This window comes from Vicia villosa, linkage group LG1 (assembly GCF_029867415.1).
Source record: "Vicia villosa cultivar HV-30 ecotype Madison, WI linkage group LG1, Vvil1.0, whole genome shotgun sequence".
Lineage (NCBI taxonomy): Eukaryota > Viridiplantae > Streptophyta > Magnoliopsida > Fabales > Fabaceae > Vicia > Vicia villosa.
Window position 1 is genome coordinate 205,261,360 of NC_081180.1, and position 24,213 is coordinate 205,285,572.

The 24,213-nt window shown below is 40.5% G+C and overlaps 1 protein-coding gene across 1 annotated transcript; it reads right to left on the minus strand.

The window, feature by feature from the left end:
• Positions 1 to 478: 478 nt before the first annotated feature.
• On the minus strand, positions 479 to 1,861 carry LOC131593460 (uncharacterized). Its single transcript, XM_058865962.1, has one exon. The coding sequence runs from the start codon at positions 1,859 to 1,861 to the stop codon at positions 479 to 481; it is 1,383 nt and encodes a 460-aa protein (XP_058721945.1).
• Between the last annotated feature and the right edge of the window lie 22,352 nt (positions 1,862 to 24,213).

Here is a 24,213-nt window from a genome sequence, read left to right on the forward strand (position 1 = left end):
AGCGAGACATAAGATAATAAAACCTGCAAAACCTGCAAATATATGACATGTATGATATATGAATGATATGCATGAAATGTTTGTCAATTTTCAGGTATCCAAGAGTTCATCCCGCTTTCAGATAGGACATAGAAACCCTGATACCGAATATATCTGAATAACAATCCGCACACAAGAATAATTCAGCAAACTGAGCATACTTCATTCAAACATAACTGCAAATTTGAGTTCATACAGATAAAACACATAACCGTGTCACAATGTGCTCATAAGGCATACAAAAGAAATCCAGAACATCAAAATGCGACCCCATCCAACAATCCTGGACATGGGCGACAAATATCAAGCATAAACATCAAATCCACCATCATGGATCAAACAAATCCACCCCACGGTGATACTAGGATCGCCTGGCAACAAAATGAGCTCCTCCATCTCCTCTCCGTTGGGCTCGGAGTCTTCTTAGTTCTTCTTCAAGTCAAGCGGTCTTAGTTTTCTCTTCTGCTAGCTGTTTATCTGAATCCCGCTTCTGCCTCTTGAGACTACTCTCCGATCTCTGTAACTGTAGACACTCTTGCTGCTTGTGATACAAATCTTCCTCTAGCAACTCATAGGGACGCCTCCGTGTACTAGCTTGACTTGAACTTGCGCCTTCGACTTGCTTGAGCTGGTGCATCAACCTCATCTTTGCATCTCTCTCTTCAAAGAACTTCAAATTGGTCTCTTGCTCTCTTTCATGCAACCTGTAGTTGGTAACCAAAGCATCCTTGTAAAGTTCTGTTGGCACAAATTCGGATAGAATCAAAGGAGGTTGCTTTTGAAGTGGTGCAACCCTATCATATGGCAGCAACAAGTTTCCGACCCGTTTTGTAATCCATTCAACATACGGTGTCAAAGCGAGTGATTCCTTCTTCCCTAAATGAGCTCCGTTATGATTACGGATCTTCTTCCAAGCCACAATTATCCCCTTCAACTTTTCTGGATCCGACCCCTTCTCAAAATAGACTGTCTCCGCTATCAAGTGATCCGCCGGCTTGTCTTTCAACGTATACCCCAACTGACGCAAGGATACCACGGGATTGTAATTGATGCAACCTCTAGTACCAACCAAAGGAACATTATCGAACTTACCACACCCAACAATCACTTCAGAAACGTTAATTCGATACTTTTGCCACTGAATATCATAAGAAGTAAGTGACATAATCCTGTGTGTCCACTTGAGCGTATCCCTTGTCTTCACAAAAGGTCCTTTGCTGGGCAACAAAGAGAGGAACCAGATGAACAACAACTGAAGGCAACAAGTGATGGCACCACCACATTTCTCATATCGGGAATGAACGGCATAATAAGTATCGGCCAACAACGTAGGAATAGGATTCTTTCCCATGAAAATGTGTACCGCGGCCGAATCTACAAAATTGGGAACATTTGGGAACATCACAATCCCGTAAATAGCCACAGCAAGCAATGCATTGTAGGCGTTCCAATTCTTTTTCTCAAATTCCTCTTTAGCTTTTCTCACCAAGAACTTCAAAGAGAACCCCGACACACCTCCATTCGACTTCCAATTATCAGATACTTCTTTTATGCTCAAATAAAGAGCAGCAGCGATCAACTTGAAATTCACTTCTTTTGGAACGTCGATGAATGGCACTTCGTCTTTTACCTTGAGATTAAGAATGATAGAGTACTCTTCCAATGTCGGAGCCAACTGGTAATCCTGGAACGTAAAACACCTCATTTCAGAATCATAGAATTGCATAAAGGTTTGCAAAGCAGGAGTATCAACCACGGTTTCCAACAAAGTCAAGATATTCCCATAATCATCCGTGAAACTCTTCAGGCAGAAAGCGGTCATTAACGAACTCAAGCCCCCTCTAATGCGTTCAACGGCTCTCGGAAGAAGCTGTAGGTGTGCGTATGTCTCTTTGCTTCCTTGACAGTATCAATGGGAGTGTCCATCTTCAACTTGAATGAACTCCTGAATGTCCCTGAAAATATGACATGCAAATGCTTGTTATACATATATTTTTTTTTGCGTTTCTTTTGGAAATAAATATGCTATGATGCAAAGTGGTGGGGCTTGTTGCCGCCCACCAGGCATTCTGGACTGCCGGTAGCACACATAGTATAAAGCCAAAGGTTCGGCCCCCAAATGGTATACCACACGGAACACGAAATATCAATCCAAGGAACCAAAGCCCATAGTCAATAACACACTGGAATGGAACACAGATTACCACTCGAACAAGAACCATAGTACCCCACGAACAGGAACCAATAGTACACTCGAACAAGAACAGCGGTAACCCACGAACAAGAACAGCGGTAACCCACGAACAAGAACAGCGGTAACCCACGAACAAGAACAGCGGTCACCAACAATGTACCTGTTAATATGATCATTGATTCCCGCCCCACTCACGGGTAAAATCTAGGCCAAGGTAAGGTCATGAAACGCAGTATACGGTCCGCCCGAAGGTAAGCATCATCACAGCGCGGAAGCGGGTGACGATAATACCTCCGTTTGAAACCACTACTCTACTCGTGATCACATAATCCATCCCGAGACGTACACCTCGAGACAAACCATGCTCCCACTCTATCCTAGGGTTCCTATGGTTCACACATAGCCTGGGTATTGGGCCTTTTACCTCTTGAAACACCCACCCAACAGACAGAGATCCAGACAGTCCAGAATATGATGCAGAAAAGTAAAAGCGCACATAGAATGCAATGCAAACAGGAAAATATGCAAAGCAATAAAAACACCCAATGATAAACACACAAGCGCTAGGATCGACTTGCTGAGTCCGGACCAGCAACAGGTCGAGACGTCCCCAGGAGAGTCGCCAGCTGTCGCTATCGCGAAAATTAACAGAGTCGCCACTAACATATTTATCCTGAAAAGGAAGGGAATGCCAGCAAACCACAAAACAAAACAACGGTCTCACGACCAGAGAAAAAGCCAAAGGAAGGGTTAATTCTATTTGCTTTATTTTTCATTTCATTTTTTGTTATATGTGTGGTTCTGGTTCTGTTACTTGCGTGGTTCTGTTACAAGTGATACATTATGGACAAATCCTAACCCGGATTAAGTACACATAAGAAATTAGGTGGAGGGTATAGTCATGTGCATGCGCACTTGAGAATCCTTCCGCTCAGTGGAGGTTCCTTGTTGGTAATATATGTTTAGCATGTTTCGTAGCGAAGACATTATTACTTTCATTGAACTGTAGAAGCTGAGTTGGCCGTAGAACCCCAACCCATCCTGGCCTTATTAGGTTGTGGTGCAGAAACTATTCAGGTGAAGACTTGGATTAGTTGTCATGCGGAGAACCACACTCAGACGAGTTTTTCTTGAGAATATTACTGGCTCATGAGTTTAATTGTGGAAAGCCGGTAATATCCGAAAGAAAAATGTAGACTCTGATGTATCAGTAGAACATGTTTTGCAGGTGATTAACTAGAACTATCCCATGTTTGGTTCTCTGACCTCATGCTCGTGACGCTGGACCTTTGAACCTGTGTGTACCATGTTTGTGTTACCATGTTTGTGTTACCATGTTTGCGTTACCATGTTTACAGTACCATGTTTGAACTACCATGTTTGCCTTACCATGCTTGAATATGTGGCATCCATGCATCCATGCATTCATACATCCATAAAAAATAAAAAAATAAAAAAATCTTTTTCCATAAAAACGTGATTTTTTCAAACAATTAGAGAATTTTCTTTGCAAACGTTATAGGATTAGGTTATGGAGTGGGTAAAAAGGCATACCAAGAGGTACGGTTTCAAAGAGCCTAATGTGGAAAGACTGAAAGAGTTAGCGTCTTTTGTACAAGATCCTTGTAATTTTAGGAAAAGCCATGGAAAGCTTTTGCCTATTTTGAACACTCATGTTGATGAAGGACTTCTCAAAACTCTGGTTCAGTTCTATGATCCCGTCTACCGTTGTTTTACCTTTCCAGACTACCAGTTGGTACCGACCTTGGAAGAATATGCCAATCTTTTGGGTATTCCTGTGTCTGACAAAATACCCTTCAATGGTTTGGAAGCCATTCCTAAGTCACACGTCATTGCAGCAAGTATCCACATGAAAAAGTCTGAAGTAGAAAGTAATTGGACTACCAAAGGAAACCTCCCGGGTTTAACTTCACACTTCCTGGTAAAGAAAGCCTTTGATTTCATCGAGACTGGTAGCATGATAGCTTTTGAAGCTACACTAGCCTTGCTCATCTATGGGTTGGTTCTGTTTCCCAATATCGACAACTTTGTTGATATCCATGCCATAAAGATCTTTCTGATTGGAAATCCTGTTCCAACTTTACTTGGTGACATGTATTTCTCTGTCCATCATAGGAATCGCCAAGGCGGTGGAATCATTATTTGTTGTGCACCTCTGTTGTTCAAATGGATTGTTTCACACTTACCTCAGTCTCCTATTTTCACAGAAAACCGAGAAGGTTTGCGTTGGCCTCGAAGACTTATGTCTCTTACTAATAATGATATCCGTTGGTATACCTTGGCTCGCTGTGGTACAGAAACCATTGATAGTTGTGGAGAGTTCGCCAACGTACCCCTCATTGGTACACAAGGAGGAATTAACTACAATCTGGTCCTAGCCCGACGACAACTCGGGTATGCAAATTCAGCTAAACCCATTGGTCCTACAGTGGAAGGATACTTCTACCGAGAAGGGGATAATCCTAAAAGGTTGAAAGCAAGAATGGTGAAAGCTTGGTGCAACGTCCGATGGAAAGAAAAAGGTGAGGAAAGAAATTGCATTGCCATGGACACCTACACTTGCTGGGTAAAGAAAAGAGCAAAAGAGTTCCAAATGCCTTATGCTTATGAAAAACCCATGTTTCCTGCAGTGTCTCAACGACCCAACATTCCCGCTATGGAGGAATACCAAGACACTTTGGCTAAGATAAGGACAGAAAAAGATGCTTGGGAAGAAAAGTTTCGTAGAACTGATGTGGAAAATAGAAAGTTGAAGAAAAGAGTGAAAGATCACGAATAAACTCTCTATTACCAAGATGGATGGATCATGAGCAAAGATGAGAAGATTCGTCAGAAAGACGCTGCAATCAAAAGGTACATCAAAGAAAGCAAGAAAAATCTTGAAGGCTCGACAAGCAACGCTCCGACTCCTGATGATTGGAAGAATATTGTTGACAAGCTGAGGACTGAAAAGGCCGAATTGAAAGCTCACTATGGGAAAGAAATCATGAAGCTCAAGCTGCACAATGCATTTGGTTCTTCGTCTGATGAAGATGTTTAGGATTTGTTTAGCTTTTTTATTTATCATTTGCTTTTGTAAGGAGCTACGCTCCAATGTTGTAACATTTCCCATTATTGTAATAAAAAATAAAAAAAAATGATGAATAAAAGATTTGTTTGTGTACAAATGTTTGCAAGGAAATAATCTTTAAAATGTTTGGAAAAATCATAAATCTCTTTTTGCATACATCATTCTGCATATCGAGTCTGTTGTATAGAGTCTCATCTTTTGGATCTTTCTCCAATAGATCGTCAAGCTGTCGCGTCTCAAAGTTTCTCGACCGCGCTCGCAATCAGATCACAGATACAATACTCGTTCAAACAGAAGAAGAGTAATGGAACACTCTGAACAAGAGAATATTGAGCTCCGTGGTACAGTGACCACCCTTCAGGAAAAGTTGGAAAGTCTCACTACTCTGGTTGACTCTTTAATGGCCGCACAGAATCAGCCGCCGCCACCTAACAGTCAAGCGACGGTAACATCTGAAGTCACTACTCCAGTTTCTACAGTTGCGTTCGGTATTCCATCTTTCTCCATGCCAGAAGGTTGGGGCACGCCTTTCAGTTTTGGTACAGGATTCCGCCATAATGTTTCTGGGGTTTAAACATCCACAACTGAAGCGCCTGCTGCACAAAGTTCACTGTTCACTCCAAATCAGGGGGTAACTTTTTCTCAAGTCACTATGGCACTTTCTCAACCCACTATGACAGTTCCGACTCCTATGGTTCACACTATTCCTTACGGAGATAATGAGATTTATCATGATCAGGGTGATAGCACAAATCAGCGTAATCTTGTAGGAGATCTCCAAGAACAATTCAACAAGATTCAGTTGGAAGTCAAAGCTATTCGTGGAAAAGATTTGTTTGGAAAGAATGCCCAGGAGCTATGTTTGGTTCCCAGTGTACAGATACCTGCTAAGTTCAAAGTCCCAGACTTTGAGAAGTACAAAGGAAGTTCTTGTCCACAAAGCCATCTTGTGATGTATGCCAGGAAGATGTCTACTTATGCAGATAATCATCAGTTGCTTATCCATTACTTTCAAGACAGTTTGACTGGTGCCGCACTGAAGTGGTACACAGGCTTGGATAGCACCAATATTCGAACATTCAATGACTTAGGCGAGGCCTTTGTCCGACAATACAAGTATAACTCGGATATGGCTCCGGACAGAGATCAGCTTCGATCCATGGCTCAGAAAGACCATGAAGCTTTCAAAGAGTATGCCCAACGATGGAGAGAAACTGCTGCTCAGATTAATCCACCGTTAAAAGAGAAAGAGATGACAAAGATCTTTTTGAATACTCTCAGTCCGTTTTACTATGAACGCATGATTGCTAGTGCTCCAAGTGATTTCACCGAAATGGTAAACATGGGGATGCGTCTAGAAGAAGGAGTCCGAACCGGACGTCTGACTAAAGAAGGTGGATCTTCAAGCGGAACCAAAAAGTTCGGAAGTGGTTTCCCAAAGAAGAAAGAACAAAGTGTTGACATGGTATCCCAAGGAAAGCCAAGAGGAAATGTCAATCGTCAACGACAGGTAGCTGCTATTGCACCAGCCGTTAATACAGCACCGAATCCGGGATTTACTCCGCAGTTTCAACAGCAACAGCCTCGACCACAGGTTCAGCAGTTTAACAATAATCAGAATCGTGTACAAAGAGCTCCACAGTTTGATCCGATTCCAATGACCTACACAGAATTGTACCCTGCTTTGATTGAAAGAGGTCTTGTTCAAACTAAAGCACCACCACCAGTACCTGAGAAACTCCCATGGTGGTACAAAGCTGAGGTCTCATGCCCTTATCATCAAGGAGCACCTGGCCATGATCTCGAGCATTGCATAGCTTTGAAACATGAAGTTCAGAGGTTGGTAAGATCTAATCTCCTCTCTTTCAGAAATTTGAATCCAAATGTGCAAGCAAATCCGCTGCCCAATCATGGAGGGCATGTTGTGAACATGGTGTATGGATGTCCTGGTCCATACCGAGTCTATAATATCAATCACTCAAGAGCCGATTTGGTACAAATGCACGCTACTCTCTGTCGAGGGCAGAATTTTCGCCAGCATCACTATGGTTCCTGTAGCATATGTTGTGTAGATCCTCACGGATGTTCGATTGTGAGAAGAGATCTCCAAGTACTGTTGGATAATGGTACTATTCAGATCTACAGAAATAGGAATGAAAATGAAGTTAACATGATAGGATGCTATCCGCATGAGCTTTTAGTCTCAGATATCAACTCGGAAATGCCTACAGTTAACGTCATCGTTCCTCATTTCAACATGCCTGAGCGCATAGAAGTTACTTACAACAAGCCGAAGGTTCCTGTTGCTCCTTTGATCATTTGTCTACCTGGACCTGTTCCTTATGACTCTGACAAGGCAGTTCCATACAACTACAATGCTACAATGATAAAGAATGGACAAGAAGTTCCTTTACCTACTCTTTCATCTGTCGTGAACATCGCTGATGTGAGTCGAGTAACAAGAAGTGGACGTGTGTATACTCCACTACCTTCAAAGCAGCCTGTTGCTCCTGCAACCGGACAAAATCCTGTCAATGTTCCAGTGGGAAATCCTGTGGAAACTCCTGTCAGTAATACAAACACTGATGTTGGTCAATCCAGTGGAACCAATGTGAATCCTGATTTTGATGAAATTTTGAAGCTTATCAAAAGAAGTGAATACAAGATTGTGGATCAGCTTATGCAGACTCCTTCAAAGATCTCAATACTTTCATTGCTGTTAAACTCTGAAGCACACAGGGAAGCCCTGATGAGAGTCTTGGATCAAGCTTTTGTCGATCATGATGTGACTGTTGATCACTTTGATGGGATAATAGCCAACATAACAGCTTGCAACAATTTAAGCTTCTGTGATGAAGAACTCCCCGAGGAGGGTAGAAATCACAATCTTGCTTTGCACATTTCTATGAACTGTCAGTCAGACTCTTTGTCCAATGTGTTGGTAGACACCGGATCTTCCTTGAATGTGATGCCAAAGACGACTCTTGCTCGCTTGTCTTACCAAGGAATGCCTATGAAGTTCAGTGGTGTAGTTGTCAAAGCATTTGATGGATCGCGAAAATCTGTTATCGGCGAAGTCAACCTTCCCATGACAATTGGTCCACATACATTTCAAATCACCTTCCAGGTCATGGACATTCAAGCTGCTTATAGCTGTCTGTTAGGACGACCATGGATCCATGAAGCAGGGGCAGTAACTTCTACGCTCCATCAAAAGTTAAAATTTGTAACAAATGGAAAATTGGTAACGATAAGTGGAGAACAAGCCTTGATGGTGAGTCATTTATCCAATTTCTCTTTTATCAGTGCCGATGATGTGGAAGGAACTCAGTTCCAAGGTCTCTCTTTAGAAGACGAATCTTCCAAAAAGAAAGCATCGATCTCTTCTTACAAAGAGGCGGTAAAAGTAGTGAAAGATGGAACTACCACTGGCTGGGGGCAAGTTGTGATCCCTACCAAGAATGAAACTAGAGCAGGTCTCGGATGTTCACCAACATTCTCAAACTGCACTAAGAAGGATGAAACCCTTCGTCCGATCAAAGAAACATTCATTAGTGGAGGATTCCTTAACCCAATTCCTCAAGAGGTTAATGTCCTTATCGAAGAATGTATCGAAGAAGGTCTACCTGATCCTGAAGAAGAATGGAAATGTTATCTCAATGACTCGGGATACATATCTCAGGAAGAACCATATCCTCCTTCAGAAGAATCCAAAGGCAATGAAACTGAGCCTGTTCCTGCAGAGATCTGGGACACCTTGGGACAACCAAGTGGAAAATATGATTATATGGTGAAATATACTGCGCCTGAAAGTTACAAGATTGCGATTGAGGATATCCAACCAACTGGATGGGGAGATTCCTTTGAATATAATAGTCAACCAGAAGAGGTTTATCAGCCCTGTCAATTTTCTCAGCAGCCTGAAATTACTGAAGATTTCGGCTTCAATGCATCTGCCAAGATTGATAATCCTGAAGATGGTTATTATCACATAAATGCCATTTTTGAAGATGAAGGGGAAGATGATCCCGCAGTTGACTTAGAAAGTGTCGCTGACAATGAGTCTCTTCATCCTGAAGACTGGGAAATACATCCTGAAAATTCTGAAGATTGTGACTCATCTTATGCTCTTCAAGAAGTAGAAGAAGACCGTTTCAACTCTACAAAGAACAAGGGTGACAAACCAGGACCTTCAAATCCTGCTCGACCAGCGGTCAATGTCAATACTGAAGATAATTCTGGGGAGAATTTTCCTGAATACATAATACACAGAGGAGTTCGTTGCTACTGGAAAGCTGTCGACGTTCCGAATGTTGTTCGCCGCTCAAAGTAATCACCTCGCTGTTATTTTGACCTCCTGCCTTGCCCAAAGCAGAGAGATGTTTTATAGGGCTTTGCTTTTAAATGTTCCGCCCAAATAACTTTGTGTATAGGGCTTTGTTTTAAAAGTTTCCCTCTTTGTCCTGCCCAAGACAAATGAGTTTGTGTTTAGGGCTTTGTTTCAAAAATGAATCATAAATAAAGTGTCATTTTGAATTCCCTACATTATATGTTTTATTTTTGCTTTTTTCTGGAAATGGTAATCCTAAAAAACCGAAATAAAATAAAAAAAAAACTTTTCAAAAAAAAATCTGCATACACTCTTGCATTCATAAATTTTCTGAAATAAATATAAATCACATGTGCAGATTAACTATTGATAAACCCATTGAATGCAATAACCCTATGCCCTCTCCCAACTTTGAGTTTCCTGTGTTCGAAGCCGAAGAAGAGGAAGAAGAGGAGATCCCGGACGAGATCTCTCGATTACTTAAGCACGAGGAAAGAGCCATTCTGCCTCACAAAGAGCCTTTAGAAAAGATCAACTTGGGTTCTGAAGAAGACAAAAAAGAAGTGACCATTGGATCGCTGCTTGATGCTGATATCAAGAGTAAGTTGACAGACCTTCTCAAAGAATATGTTGACGTGTTTGCCTGGTCCTACCAAGACATGCCTGGGTTGGATACCAATATTGTTCAGCATTACTTGCCATTGAAGCCAGAATGTCCGCCAGTTAAGCAGAAATTGCGAAGGACTCACCCTGATATGGCTAACAAGATCAAAGTGGAAGTTCAAAAGCAACTCGACGCAGGTTTTCTTGTCACCTCTGAGTATCCTCAATGGTTGGCCAACATAGTGCCAGTTCCGAAGAAAGATGGCAAAGTCAGAATGTGTGTTGACTACCGTGACTTGAACAAGGCCAGTCCAAAAGATGACTTTCCATTACCACATATTGACATGTTGGTTGATAACACCGCTAAGTTCAACGTCTTTTCCTTCATGGACGGGTTCTCTGGTTATAATCAGATCAAGATGGCTCCTGAAGACATGGAGAAGACATCTTTCATCACCCCATGGGGTACCTTTTGCTACAAAGTGATGCCGTTTGGATTAAAGAATGCAGGCGCAACTTACCAAAGGGCAATGACTACTCTCTTTCATGACATGATGCATAAAGAAATTGAAGTTTATGTGGACGACATGATAGCCAAGTCCAGCACAGAAGAAGAACACATTGAATACCTTTTGAAGTTGTTTCAACGATTAAGGAAATATCAGCTTCGCTTGAATCCTAACAAATGTACTTTTGGGGTTAGATCTGGAAAACTCTTGGGTTTCATTGTCAGCCAAAGAGGTATTGAAGTAGATCCCGACAAAGTCAGAGCTATTCAAGAGATGCCTGCACCAAAAACTGAAAAGCAAGTAAGAGGATTTCTCGGACGATTGAACTATATCTCCAGATTTATCTCTCAAATGACTGCTACTTGTGGGCCAATTTTCAAGCTTCTCCGCAAAGATCAAGGGGTTGTATGGACTGAAGATTGCCAGAAAGCGTTCGACAGTATCAAAGAGTACCTGTTAGAACCACCAATATTGATTCCTCCGGTTGAAGGAAGACCACTAATCATGTACCTTACCGTGTTGGAAGAATCCATGGGTTGTATGCTTGGACAGCAAGATGAAACCGGTAAGAAGGAGCATGCCATCTATTACTTGAGTAAGAAATTCACAGACTGTGAGTCTCGTTACTCCATGCTCGAAAAAACATGTTGTGCTTTGGCTTGGGCTTCAAAACGTCTCCGCCAATACATGATCAACAATACTACTTGGTTAATCTCCAAAATGGATCCGATCAAGTATGTCTTTGAAAAGCCTGCCTTAACAGGAAGGATTGCCCGATGGCAAATGCTGTTATCCGAATATGACATTGAGTACCGTGCTCAAAAAGCGGTCAAAGGAAGCATTCTCGCCGATCATTTGGCGCATCAACCAATTAATGAATATCAATCTCTCAAGTTTGACTTTCCTGATGAAGATGTCTTGTACTTGAAGATGAAAGATTGTGACGAACCGTTACCTGAAGAAGGTCCTGAACCTGGATCAAGATGGGGCCTAATTTTTGATGGAGCAGTAAACGCTTTTGGCAATGGAATTGGGGCAATCATCATCACTCCCAAGGGTACTCATATCCCATTCTCCGCCAGATTGCTATTTGAGTGCACCAACAACATCGCAGAATATGAAGCTTGTATCATGGGTCTCGAAGAAGCCATTGACTTAAGGATCAAGATCCTCGACATATATGGAGATTCAGCCCTCGTGATCAACCAAATCAAAGACAAGTGGGAAACTTACCACCCTGGCTTGATTCCTTACAGAGATTATGCAAGACGTCTGTTGACTTTCTTCAACAAGGTTGAATTGCATCATATACCTCGAGATCAGAATCGAATGGCAGACGCCTTGGCTACTTTATCTTCCATGTTCAAAGTCAATCATTGGAACGATATGCCTACAGTCAGAATTACGCGCCTTGAAAGGCCCGCCTATGTGTTTGCAACTGAAGCAGTCATCGATGATAAACCGTGGTTCCACGACATCAAACGCTTCCTTCAAACTCAAGAGTACCCACTTGGGGCATCAAACAAAGATAAGAAAACTCTAAGGAGACTTTCTGGCAGTTTCTTCCTGAACGGAGATGTGCTATACAAAAGAAACTTCGACATGGTTTTGCTCAGATGCGTGGACAGACACGAAGCAGACATGTTAATGCATGAAGTGCATGAAGGGTCCTTTGGAACTCATTCAAACGGGCATGCAATGTCCAAGAAGATCTTAAGAGCAGGATACTATTGGTTGACAATGGAATCTGACTGTTACAAACACGTGAAGAGATGTCACAAGTGCCAGATCTACGCAGATAAGATCCATGTGCCACCGACTCTACTCAATGTTCTCTCATCTCCATGGCCTTTTTCCATGTGGGGTATTGACATGATTGGAATGATCGAACCAAAAGCTTCAAACGGTCATCGTTTCATCTTGGTAGCAATTGATTACTTCACCAAATGGGTCGAAGCAGCATCTTACGCCAATGTTACAAGACAAGTGGTTGTAAGGTTTATCAAGAACAACATCATTTGCCGATATGGTATTCCCAGCAAGATCATTACTGACAATGGTTCAAACTTGAGCAACAAGATGATGAAAGAATTGTGTGAGGAATTCAAGATTGAGCATCATAACTCTTCTCCTTACAGACCAAAAATGAACGGCGCCGTTGAAGCCGCTAACAAGAACATTAAGAAGATTGTCCAGAAAATGGTCGTCACTTACAAAGACTGGCATGAAATGCTGCCATTTGCTTTACATGGGTACCGTACTTCAGTGCGTACTTCAACAGGGGCAACTCCCTTTTCTCTAGTATACGGCATGGAAGCTGTGCTCCCCGTAGAAGTTGAAATCCCATCAATGAGAGTCCTCATGGAGACTAAGTTATCAGAGGCTGAATGGTGTCAAAGCAGATACGATCAGTTGAACTTAATCGAAGAAAAACGTATGACTGCTCTATGCCATGGACAGTTATACCAAGCAAGGATGAAACAAGCTTTCAACAAAAAGGTTCGACCTCGTGAATTTCGAGAAGGTGACCTCGTGCTTAAAAAGATCTTGTCTTTTCAACCAGATTCTAGGGGCAAATGGTCTCCTAATTACGAAGGCCCGTATGTTGTCAAAAGAACATTTTCTGGCGGCGCCATGACTCTTGCAACCATGGATGGTGATGAACTCCCATATCCTGTGAATGCTGATGCAGTCAAGAAATACTTTGTCTAAAAAAGAACAAAAGAACAGCTCGGTAAGTTGAAAACCCGCAAAGGGCGACTTAGGCAAAAATGAGCGTCTCGGTGGACTGAAAACCTGAAAGGGCGGTCCAGGCAAAAATTAGAGACAAAAACAGAAAAAATTCATCCTGGTAGATTGAAAACCTGAAAGGGCAATCTAGGCAAAAATTAGGGATTTATGACAAAGTAACTGCATCAGTCCGTACTTCGTCATCTGAAAAGTCTGTACCTCATCCAAGGATCTTCAATCAAATCATCGCCGATCTGAAGCAACAAGCACAGTTGGAACTCAAAGTTGTTAGGGGGAATAGTGGTTATTGCTTTCAATGTAGCCTTTTCCGCATAATTACCATTTCCAACTTTTGTAAATACTCTATGGAATCACGCCTTTAGCTGATTACCATTCTATTAAATAAATTTGAGCCTTGTGCCCATTTGTTTGCAATCTTTAATTTCTTTCAGCTTTCAAAATGACGCTTTAATTGTGTTATTTACTTTTGAAAAAAAAAAGAAAAAAAGTTTTAAATGAATTTACTTCACTTTTCTTTTTCAAAATAAAAGCGAAATTTTCCTTTGAGTTGTGAACAACGAAAGGAACATCAGCAGTCGTCTCCATAGGATGAACAAAAGGATTCTCCCTGAAAAATTGTTGAGACAACGGTATTCTTGTCCCATAAAAGAATTCTTGAAGCAATTATCCCTCAAGGTAAAGAAGCTCTTCTATCCCCAGTGAAGAAGGTCTTTTATCCCTAGTGACGAAGGTTTCCAATCTCCAGTGAAGAAGCTCTTCCATCCCAGTAAAGATGCTTATCTTCCCCAGAGAAGTCTAAAGCACGCAGCATCATTCATCACTCGTGTTATCTACACCGTGTTGAAGAACATTTGCCAAGTATCTGGTTGTATTGCGACGTCGGTCCCTCTCCAGTATATACTCTTTTGTCTATCAGTCTCGTCAGCATGCATGCTACATTCATGACATTCATCATTCATACATATTTGCATCATTTATTCATTCTTGCATTTTTCAATGTTTGTTTTAAAATCACTCGTTTAGGATATATCTATCCTCAAAAAAAAGAAAAAAGAAAAAAAGAAGAAACAAATATGGGCGTGTCATCTCTCCAAGTAGGTTGTCACCCATAAGCAGAAAAGAACATATTCTTTCTCCAGTTCCCCACTGAGATCATTCCTCGTGGAAGAAGGTTTCTTTAGTTTCTCCTTTCAAAACAAAGGAGGAAATCCCCAGTTGAGTTCATTCCTCATGGGTACAAAGTCTTGTTTGACTGTTTCTTTCCAATTCATTCTTGGATAGAACCTTGTCTTTACCAAAGATTCAAATTTCGATTCCCCAAATAGAGTCGTGAAAAAACAGACAATAAGCAATAGCCTCGTCATCAGAGCAGCTTACATCTCTTTCAAAAGCTTTTTCCTCTCTAGGAAATCAATCATGAAGACCATTTGACAAATCAGGGCCTTATTACTGTTCACAAGGCTGAATAACCAGTAATTTCCCTAGCAAAGTCTCCAAGATCATTTTATCACTTGGCTGATAATTGATCATGTCTTCAGAACCACTATCACAAGGCTGGTAGTCGATAATCTTTTGTTCTGGTTATATTATTAAACATGTCTATCACCAGGCTGATAGTCGGTAATATTAACCAAACCTTTGAAATTCTTTTACCTTGTCAAGTCTGAAGGATAGAAAAACACTTAGAAAGGGGGGGTTTGAATAAGTGTAGCTTTAAAAACTTGACAGATAAAAATAAATTGCACAGTTATTTTTATCCTGGTTCGTTGTTAACTAAACTACTCCAGTCCACCCCCGCAGAGATGATTTACCTCAACTGAGGATTTAATCCACTAATCGCACGGATTACAATGGTTTTCCACTTAGTCCGCAACTAAGTCTTCTAGAGTATCCTGATCACAACCTGATCACTCCAGGAACAACTGCTTAGACACAAGCTAAGACTTTCTTAGAGTATCCTTACCACCACGTGATCACTCTAATTACAACTGCTTAGACACAAGCTAAGACTTCCTAGAGTATTCTGATCAACACGATCACTCTAGTTACTTACAACTTAATGTAATCTTTCTAAGAGTATTACAATGCTTCTTAAAAGCTATAATCACAATATATTACAACAGCAATGTAGTGAGCTTTGATGAAGATGAAGATTCTGAGTTTTGATTTGAACAGATATTCAGCAAGTTAATATGAGATGTTTTGTTCCAGAATCGTTAACCTTGCTTCTCATCAGAACTTCATATATATAGGCGTTTGAGAAGATGACCGTTGAGTGCAATTAATGCTTTGCGTGTTCCGTACAGCATCGCATTTAATGTTATACGCTTTTGTCAACTACCTCGAGCCTTGTTCACGCTGTGTCTACTGACGTTGCCTTTAATAGCTTCTAACGTTCCTTTTGTCAGTCAGCGTAGCCTGCCACTTGTACTTTCTTCTGATCTGATGTTTGTAAATACAGCGTTTGAATATCATCAGAGTCAAACAGCTTGGTGCATAGCATCTTCTGATCTTCTGACCTTGAAGTGCTTCTGAGCGTGATACCATCAGAACTTCAGTGCTTCTGATCTCATGTTCTTCTGATGCTTCCATAGATCCATGTTCTGATTCTGCTTCGACCATCTTCTGATGTCTTGCCAGACCATGTTCTGATGTTGCATGCTGAACCTTCTGAGTCAAAGCTTCTGAGCGCTGAATTATGCATACTCTTTATATATTTCCTGAAAAGGAAATTGCATTGGATTAGAGTACCATATTATCTTAAGCAAAATTCATATTATTGTTATCATCAAAACTAAGATAATTGATCAGAACAAATCTTGTTCTAACAATCTCCCCCTTTTTGATGATGACAAAAACATATATAAATGATATGAATTTGCGATCAGAAAGAACAGACGGCAAAAGACAAATTACACAGCTATAGCATAAGCATGTGAATATGTCTCCCCCTGAGATTAACAATCTCCCCCTGAGATAAATAATCTCCCCTTGAAATAAATACTCGAAGAACTTTAATAAAAGACTTCCCTGATTATTTCGGTAGAGACGATCACATAAGCTTCTGTCTTCAGAGAATTCATAGCTTCTGACTTCTGCTTCCATTGGACAGCTTCAGAACTTGAATTTCTTTAGATCCCTAGAACACTCACAGCTTCTGATTCCTGCTTCCATTCAGGACAGCTTCAGAACTTGAATTTCTTTGATCTTCAGAACATTCCCAGCTTCTGATTCCTGCTTCCATCTAGGACAGCTTCAGAACTTGAATTTCTTTGATCTTCAGAACATTCACAGCTTCTGATTTCTGCTTCCATTTAGGACAGCTTCAGAACTTGAGTTTTCTGGATCTTTAGAACATTCACAGCTTCTGATTTCTGCTTCCCTCGGATAGCTTCAGAGCTTTGAATTTCTTCCAACATCACTTCATGCTAGATTTGTATCAGAACATTGTTGAATGTACCAGAGCATCATCAGAGCATCTCTACATCCTGAAATGTTACAGAACAAAAACTAAACGACAAAAGTCAGCATGAACGAGTCAGAACATAAAATGTATCAGAGCAAATAGAATTTTGTCAAAGCAAATAGACAAATTTTGGATCAAATTCTATTCTTAGTGCTTCTGATTCTGAAGCTTGACAGCACTCAGCTTGCTTCAGTTTCCATAAGCTTATTCTTTTTACAGAATAACGCTTCTTATGGTTTTGCTTCTTGTGTTTGCTTTGAAGATTCTCTTTGTACCTGCAAAACACTTAAACCATATAGAACTTGCAGTTCTTGTTAGAAAATGTGTGGGACCTTTACCCAGCAACTGATAGATTAATCAAATCATTCATCATTTATCTTCTCCCCCTTTTTGTCATAACATCAAAAAGAATATTCTAAAAGATTCAGATGTATAAAACGACAAATAAAAACACTGGAATGTAAAACAAGTTTTTCATTGATAATCAACAAGAAGGATTACAGGAGAGGAATGCAGGAAAACAGATGCAACAAGGAAAGACAACTACAAAGACCAAAGGACTAAGATCCTAGCCTACGCAAAATCCGCGCCAGAACATCATGAATCCCGCCAGTGCTTGTAGCTTGCCTTGCCATGAAGGAGCGAAACTCAGCATTGGCTGTTTCTTGCGCATCCAAACGAGAAGCCAGCATAGCTTGATTCTGATGAAGAGTTTCCAAGGTCTCCATCAGGGCTGAGGTTTCATCAGAAGAAGAGGCACCTGAATTTCTGCCAAAAGGGACAGCAATCTCAGCAGGGTGATCTTCTGGGAGATCTTCAGCTTGTGCATCTTCCATTTCCTCATCTGAGTCTGACTCAGAAGTAGCCTCAGCATATTCTTGTTCAGGCAGCTCAGAAGTTCCATCTTCCAAGGCTTGAAGAATAGCTGCTAGGTTTGTTGGAGGAGTAGGACCAGCAACTTCAGCAGAATACACCACTACTGGAAAGACCATGTGAGGTGCTTTTTCAGAAGGGTTCATTCTGAACCAGTTGAACAGCCACTGAAAATCTCCAGTCAGCACAGGAAACCATGGTTTCCACACCACGATGTCTCTGCAGAGATTTTCTTCTTCCAACTCATCTGCTGGTATCTTCCCTTCAAGAACACTTTTGTTCCTGATGAGATGGTGATGGCTGCTTTCACCAACTTCCAACCGAAGACCACGAACACCAGGAGCTTCAGACATAATCCTTCTCTGAGTGTCTGTAGCCTTAGCCAGAAAATCCTGACGAAAGGTATTCCAAACGTTCCTTGTAGCATACTCATCCAGATGATTAAGGTGAGCAGCACCCAGAATCTCCAACCAGCCATTTACGTCAGCATGTAAAAGCTCCAGATATGATTGAGTGGTAGGGGTTGGAGGGTTGATAGTGAACCTGGAGTCGGGAAGAACAACACTATAGGGATTAGGTGTTCTGGTGGGAAAAGGGTGTGAGAGAGATGAAGAAATATCTGATGGATGGGTTGAAGGAGAGGAGATATCAGATGGTGAAGAAGGTGGTTCCGAGAGGATGAATGAGGAGGAAGAGGTGGTGGAGGTCTTTGAAGAGGGAGTGATCCTTACTCTTTTTGGTTTGGTTTCTGGTTCAGCAGTTGCCTTTCTCTTTTGTTTCCGATCATTATCTTGATTTCCAGAGCTTGACGATGGATTCATGATGAAGTTGCAGATATTGGAAACTGCTAGGGTTTATGATATGAATGCAAAGAGAGAGAACGAAAAAGAAACTGAATGCAAATTGAGAGAAATATAAGAGGGAAAAGAAACGTTTGAAGAATATAAAAAGAAAACTGAAAGAGAGTAAATGATGAAAAGCATTTAATGTTACGTGACGTGAGGAGAGATAATAATGACAAAAGACGTGATTTGCACAGTTACCTAAGTAGACGTCCCCTCAACTGCACGCACGCTTGTCCAGGAATAGTGAACACGTGTTTACCATCTGGATAGCCAGTTACAGCTGTTTTGCTTTTAAAGAGATTCTGAGTCAACTTAGACAATGAAACGTTAGTAATAACTGAATCACAAATTTCTAATTGATTTCAATCAGAACTTCTTAAAAAAAAATTTATTTCAGAAGATACCCATACATAAGAACTTCTCATCTTCACATTCTGGGCTTGTTTCCGAAGATCCATTTTGTACCGATTAAATTGAATCCATCTGGTCTAGGAACAAGATCCCAAACATCATTCCTTGTAAACTGATTCAGTTCTTCTTGCATAGCAATTATCCAGTCTGGATCTTCTAGAGCATGATCAACAGAAGTTGGCTCGATCAAAGATACAAGACCTAATTGACAATCTGCATTGTTCTTAAGGAATGCTCTTGTTCTGATTGGATCATCCTTCTTTCCAAGAATGACATCTTCTGAATGACCAGAGATGAGTCTGGATGATCTTCTGACAGACGGTTCTTCAGAAATGCTTAGATCCTCCAGAGAAGCTGATACTTGATCTTCAGATTCTTTGCTTCTGAGAAGCTCTACTTCTGATGCGTTGCTTCTTGGCTCAGCAACTTCTGATATATCAATATCACAATCTGCAAAATTATCAAACTGCTTTGGTTTTTCAGAACCAAGCTTATCATCAAACCTGATATTGATTGATTCTTCTACAATCAATGTTTCAGTATTGTATACTCTGTAGCCTTTTGAGCGTTCAGAATATCCAAGAAGGAAACATTTTTGTGCTTTGGAATCAAACTTACCAAGATGATCTTTAGTGTTCAGAATAAAGCATACACATCCAAAAGGATGGAAATATGAAATGTTGGGCTTTCTATTCTTCCACAATTCATAAGGAGTCTTATTTAGAATAGGTCTGATAGAGATTCTATTCTGAATATAGCATGCAGTGTTTATTGCTTCTGCCCAGAAATGCTTAGCCATATTGGTTTCATTGATCATGGTTCTGGCCATTTCTTGCAGAGTCCTATTCTTTCGTTCTACAACTCCATTTTGCTGTGGAGTTCTAGGACAAGAGAAATCATGGGCAATACCATTTTCTTTGAAGAACTCTTCAAAGGATCTATTCTCAAATTCACCACCATGATCACTTCTAACCTTTATGATTTTACACTCTTTTTCAGATTGAATCTGAATGAAGAAATCAAAGAACACTGAATGAGTCTCATCCTTGTGTTTCAAGAATTTTACCCACGTCCAGCGGCTATAATCATCTATGATGACTAATCCATATTTCTTCCCTCTGACAGATGCTGTTTTTACTGGGCCAAACAGATCAATGTGCAAGAGTTCTAATGGCCTTGAGGTAGAAACAACATTCTTGGACTTGAATGCAGGTTTGGAGAACTTGCCCTTCTGACATGCTTCACAAAGAGCATCTGATTTGAATTTCAGATTAGGGAGTCCTCTGACAAGATCCAGTTTGTTAATCTGAGAAATCTTTCTCAAACTAGCATGACCTAATCTTCTGTGCCAGACCCACTGCTCTTCAGAAACAGACATAAGACAAGTCACCTTCTGACTCATAAGATCTTGCAGATCTGTCTTATAAATGTTGTTCTTCCTCTTGCCAGTAAATAGGATTGAGCCATCCTTCTGATTTACAGCCTTGCAAGACTTTTGATTAAAGACTATATCATAACCATTGTCACTCAATTGACTGATAGATAAGAGGTTATGTGTTAATCCTTCTACAAGAAGTACATTTGAAATGGAAGGAGAGTTACCAGACTTTATAGTTCCAGAGCCAATTATCTTGCCCTTCTGATCTCCTCCAAACTTGACTTCTCTAGCAGATTTAAGTATTAGGACTTGGAAAACAGTCCTTCTTCCCTTCAAGTGTTGAGAACATCTTGAATCCAGGTGACATGACATGTTGAATGTTATCTTCTTTGTCACCAAGAGAATCTGCAATAGGAATAGACTTTTTCTTTGGTACCCACATCTTCTTGGGTCCTTTCATGTTAGTTCTCTTCAAGTTCTGGTGGAACTTGGGTTTAGCAAAATACTTAACAGGAGGAACAGAATGATACTTCTTATTCTGAGTTTCATGATATCTCCTAGGTTGTGTCACATGCTTCTTAGTGTGTGTAACGTGAAAGCTTTGTGCATGTGATGTGTGCCTAATATCATGGGAGTGGCCATACTTGAACTGATCATACAATGGCTTGTATGTGAATTTCATTTCATCAACAGGTTCAAGTTTGTATGGGGTTTCACCCTCAAAACCAATGCCTACTCTTTTATTTCCAGACACAGCATATATCATAGAAGCAAGTTGACTTCTGCCTATGCTTCTTGATAAAAAAATTCTGAAGCTCAAGTCATATTCTTTCAGAATATGATTCATGCTGGGAATGGCTTTTTCTGTTTCAGAAGGAGATCCACTGTTTTTGGATAAATTTAAAACTTTTTCCTTCAGTTCAGAATTTTCCAGTTCCAGCTTCTTAGTTTCAAATTCAAATTGCTTCTTCAGCTTTTTGTATTTGATACTAAGATGAGCTTTGAGTTCCAGAAGTTCTGTTAGACTGGAAACTAACTCTTTTCTAGATAGTTCAGAAAATACCTCTTCAGAATCTGATTCTGATGTAGATTTTGATCCGTCATCTTCTGTCGCCATCAGCGCACAGTTAGCCTGCTCATCTTCAGAGTCTGAATCATCTTCTGATTCATCCCAGGTTGCCATAAGACCTTTCTTCTTATGAAACTTCTTTTTGGGATTTTCCTTCTGAAGATTTGGACATTCACTCTTGAAGTGTCCAGGCTCATTGCATTCATAGCACATGACCTTCTTCTTGTCAAATCTTCTGTCATCAGAAGATTCTCCACGTTCAAATTTCTTTGAACTTCTGAAGCCTCTGAACTTCCTTTGCTTGGTCTTCCAGAGTTGATTTAGCCTTCTGGAGATCAAGGACAGTTCATCTTCTTCTTCAGATTCTGATTCTTCAGGATCTTCTTCTCTAGCCTGAAAAGCGTTAGTGCATTTCTTGATATTAGATTTTAATGCAATAGACTTACCTTTCTTTTGAGGCTCATTTGCGTCCAGCTCAATTTCATGGCTTCTCAAGGCACTGATAAGCTCTTCCAAAGAGACTTCATTCAGATTCTTTGCAATCTTGAATGCAGTCACCATAGGACCCCATCTTCTGGGTAAGCTTCTGATGATCTTCTTTACGTGATCAGCCTTGGTGTAGCCTTTGTCAAGAACTCTCAATCCAGCAGTCAAAGTTTGAAATCTTGAAAACATCTTTTCAATGTCTTCATCATCCTCCATTTTGAAGGCTTCATACTTCTGGATTAATGCAAGAGCTTTGGTCTCCTTGACTTGAGCGTTTCCTTCATGAGTCATTTTCAAGGACTCATATATGTCATAGGCCGTTTCCCTGTTAGATATCTTCTCATACTCAGCATGAGAGATAGCATTCAGCAAAACAGTTCTGCATTTATGATGATTCCTGAAAAGCTTCTTCTGATCATCGCTCATTTCTTGCCTTGTCAGCTTTACGCCTCTGGCATTTACTGGATGTTTGTAACCATCCATCAGAAGATCCCATAGATCACCATCTAAACCAAGAAAGTAACTTTCCAGTTTATCTTTCCAGTATTCAAAGTTTTCACCATCAAATACTGGTGGTCTAGTATAACCATTGTTACCGTTGTATTGCTCAGCAGAGCCAGATGTAGATGGAGTTGGATTTGCTTGAGATTCACCAGCCATCTTTTAACTGAAGCGTTTTTCTCTTCCTGAATCTTTTCTAAACACGGTTAAGTGCTTCCACCTTAGAACCGGCGCTCTGATGCCAATTGAAGGATAGAAAAACACTTAGAAAGGGGGGGTTTGAATAAGTGTAGCTTTAAAAACTTGACAGATAAAAATAAATTGCACAGTTATTTTTATCCTGGTTCGTTGTTAACTAAACTACTCCAGTCCACCCCAGCAGAGATGATTTACCTCAACTGAGGATTTAATCCACTAATCGCACGGATTACAATGGTTTTCCACTTAGTCCGCAACTAAGTCTTCTAGAGTATCCTGATCACAACCTGATCACTCCAGGAACAACTGCTTAGACACAAGCTAAGACTTTCTTAGAGTATCCTGACCACCACGTGATCACTCTAATTACAACTGCTTAGACACAAGCTAAGACTTCCTAGAGTATTCTGATCAACACGATCACTCTAGTTACTTACAACTTAATGTAATCTTTCTAAGAGTATTACAATGCTTCTTAAAAGCTATAATCACAAACTGTGATATTTCTCTTAACGTTTAAGCTTAATCTCACTAATATATTACAACAGCAATGTAGTGAGCTTTGATGAAGATGAAGATTCTGAGTTTTGATTTGAACAGAGTTTCAGCAAGTTAATATGAGATGTTTTGTTCCAGAATCGTTAACCTTGCTTCTCATCAGAACTTCATATATATAGGCGTTTGAGAAGATGACCGTTGAGTGCAATTAATGCTTTGCGTGTTCCGTACAGCATCGCATTTAATGTTATACGCTTTTGTCAACTACCTCGAGCCTTGTTCATGCTGTGTCTACTGACGTTGCCTTTAATAGCTTCTAACGTTCCTTTTGTCAGTCAGCGTAGCCTGCCACTTGTACTTTCTTCTGATCTGATGTTTGTAAATACAGCGTTTGAATATCATCAGAGTCAAACAGCTTGGTGCATAGCATCTTCTGATCTTCTGATCTTGAAGTGCTTCTGAGCGTGATACCATCAGAACTTCAGTGCTTCTGATCTCATGTTCTTCTGATGCTTCCATAGATCCATGTTTTGATTCTGCTTCGACCATCTTCTGATGTCTTGCCAGACCATGTTCTGATGTTGCATGCTGAACCTTCTGAGTCAAAGCTTCTGAGCGCTGAATTATGCATACTCTTTATATATTTCCTGAAAAGGAAATTGCATTGGATTAGAGTACCATATTATCTTAAGCAAAATTCATATTATTGTTATCATCAAAACTAAGATAATTGATCAGAACAAATCTTGTTCTAACAAAGTCTATCACCATGCTGGTAGTCGGTAACACAGTTTCATACCTTTCACCTTCGCATTATTAAACAAGTCTATCCCTGTGCTGATAGTCGGTAATGTCGATAGGTAAGCTTTTCTTACAAAGCTATCATTCCCCGGTGAAGCATACACTTGCTTTCCCGAAAAACAAAAATGGATTCTCTTCCTAAAAACGGATTGAGGCATCCTTCCCAATCT

Excerpts from the sequence above, each read along its gene's own strand:
- LOC131593460 (XM_058865962.1), bottom strand. The coding sequence starts at position 1,861 with ATGACCGCTTTCTGCCTGAAGAGTTTCACGGATGATTATGGGAATATC.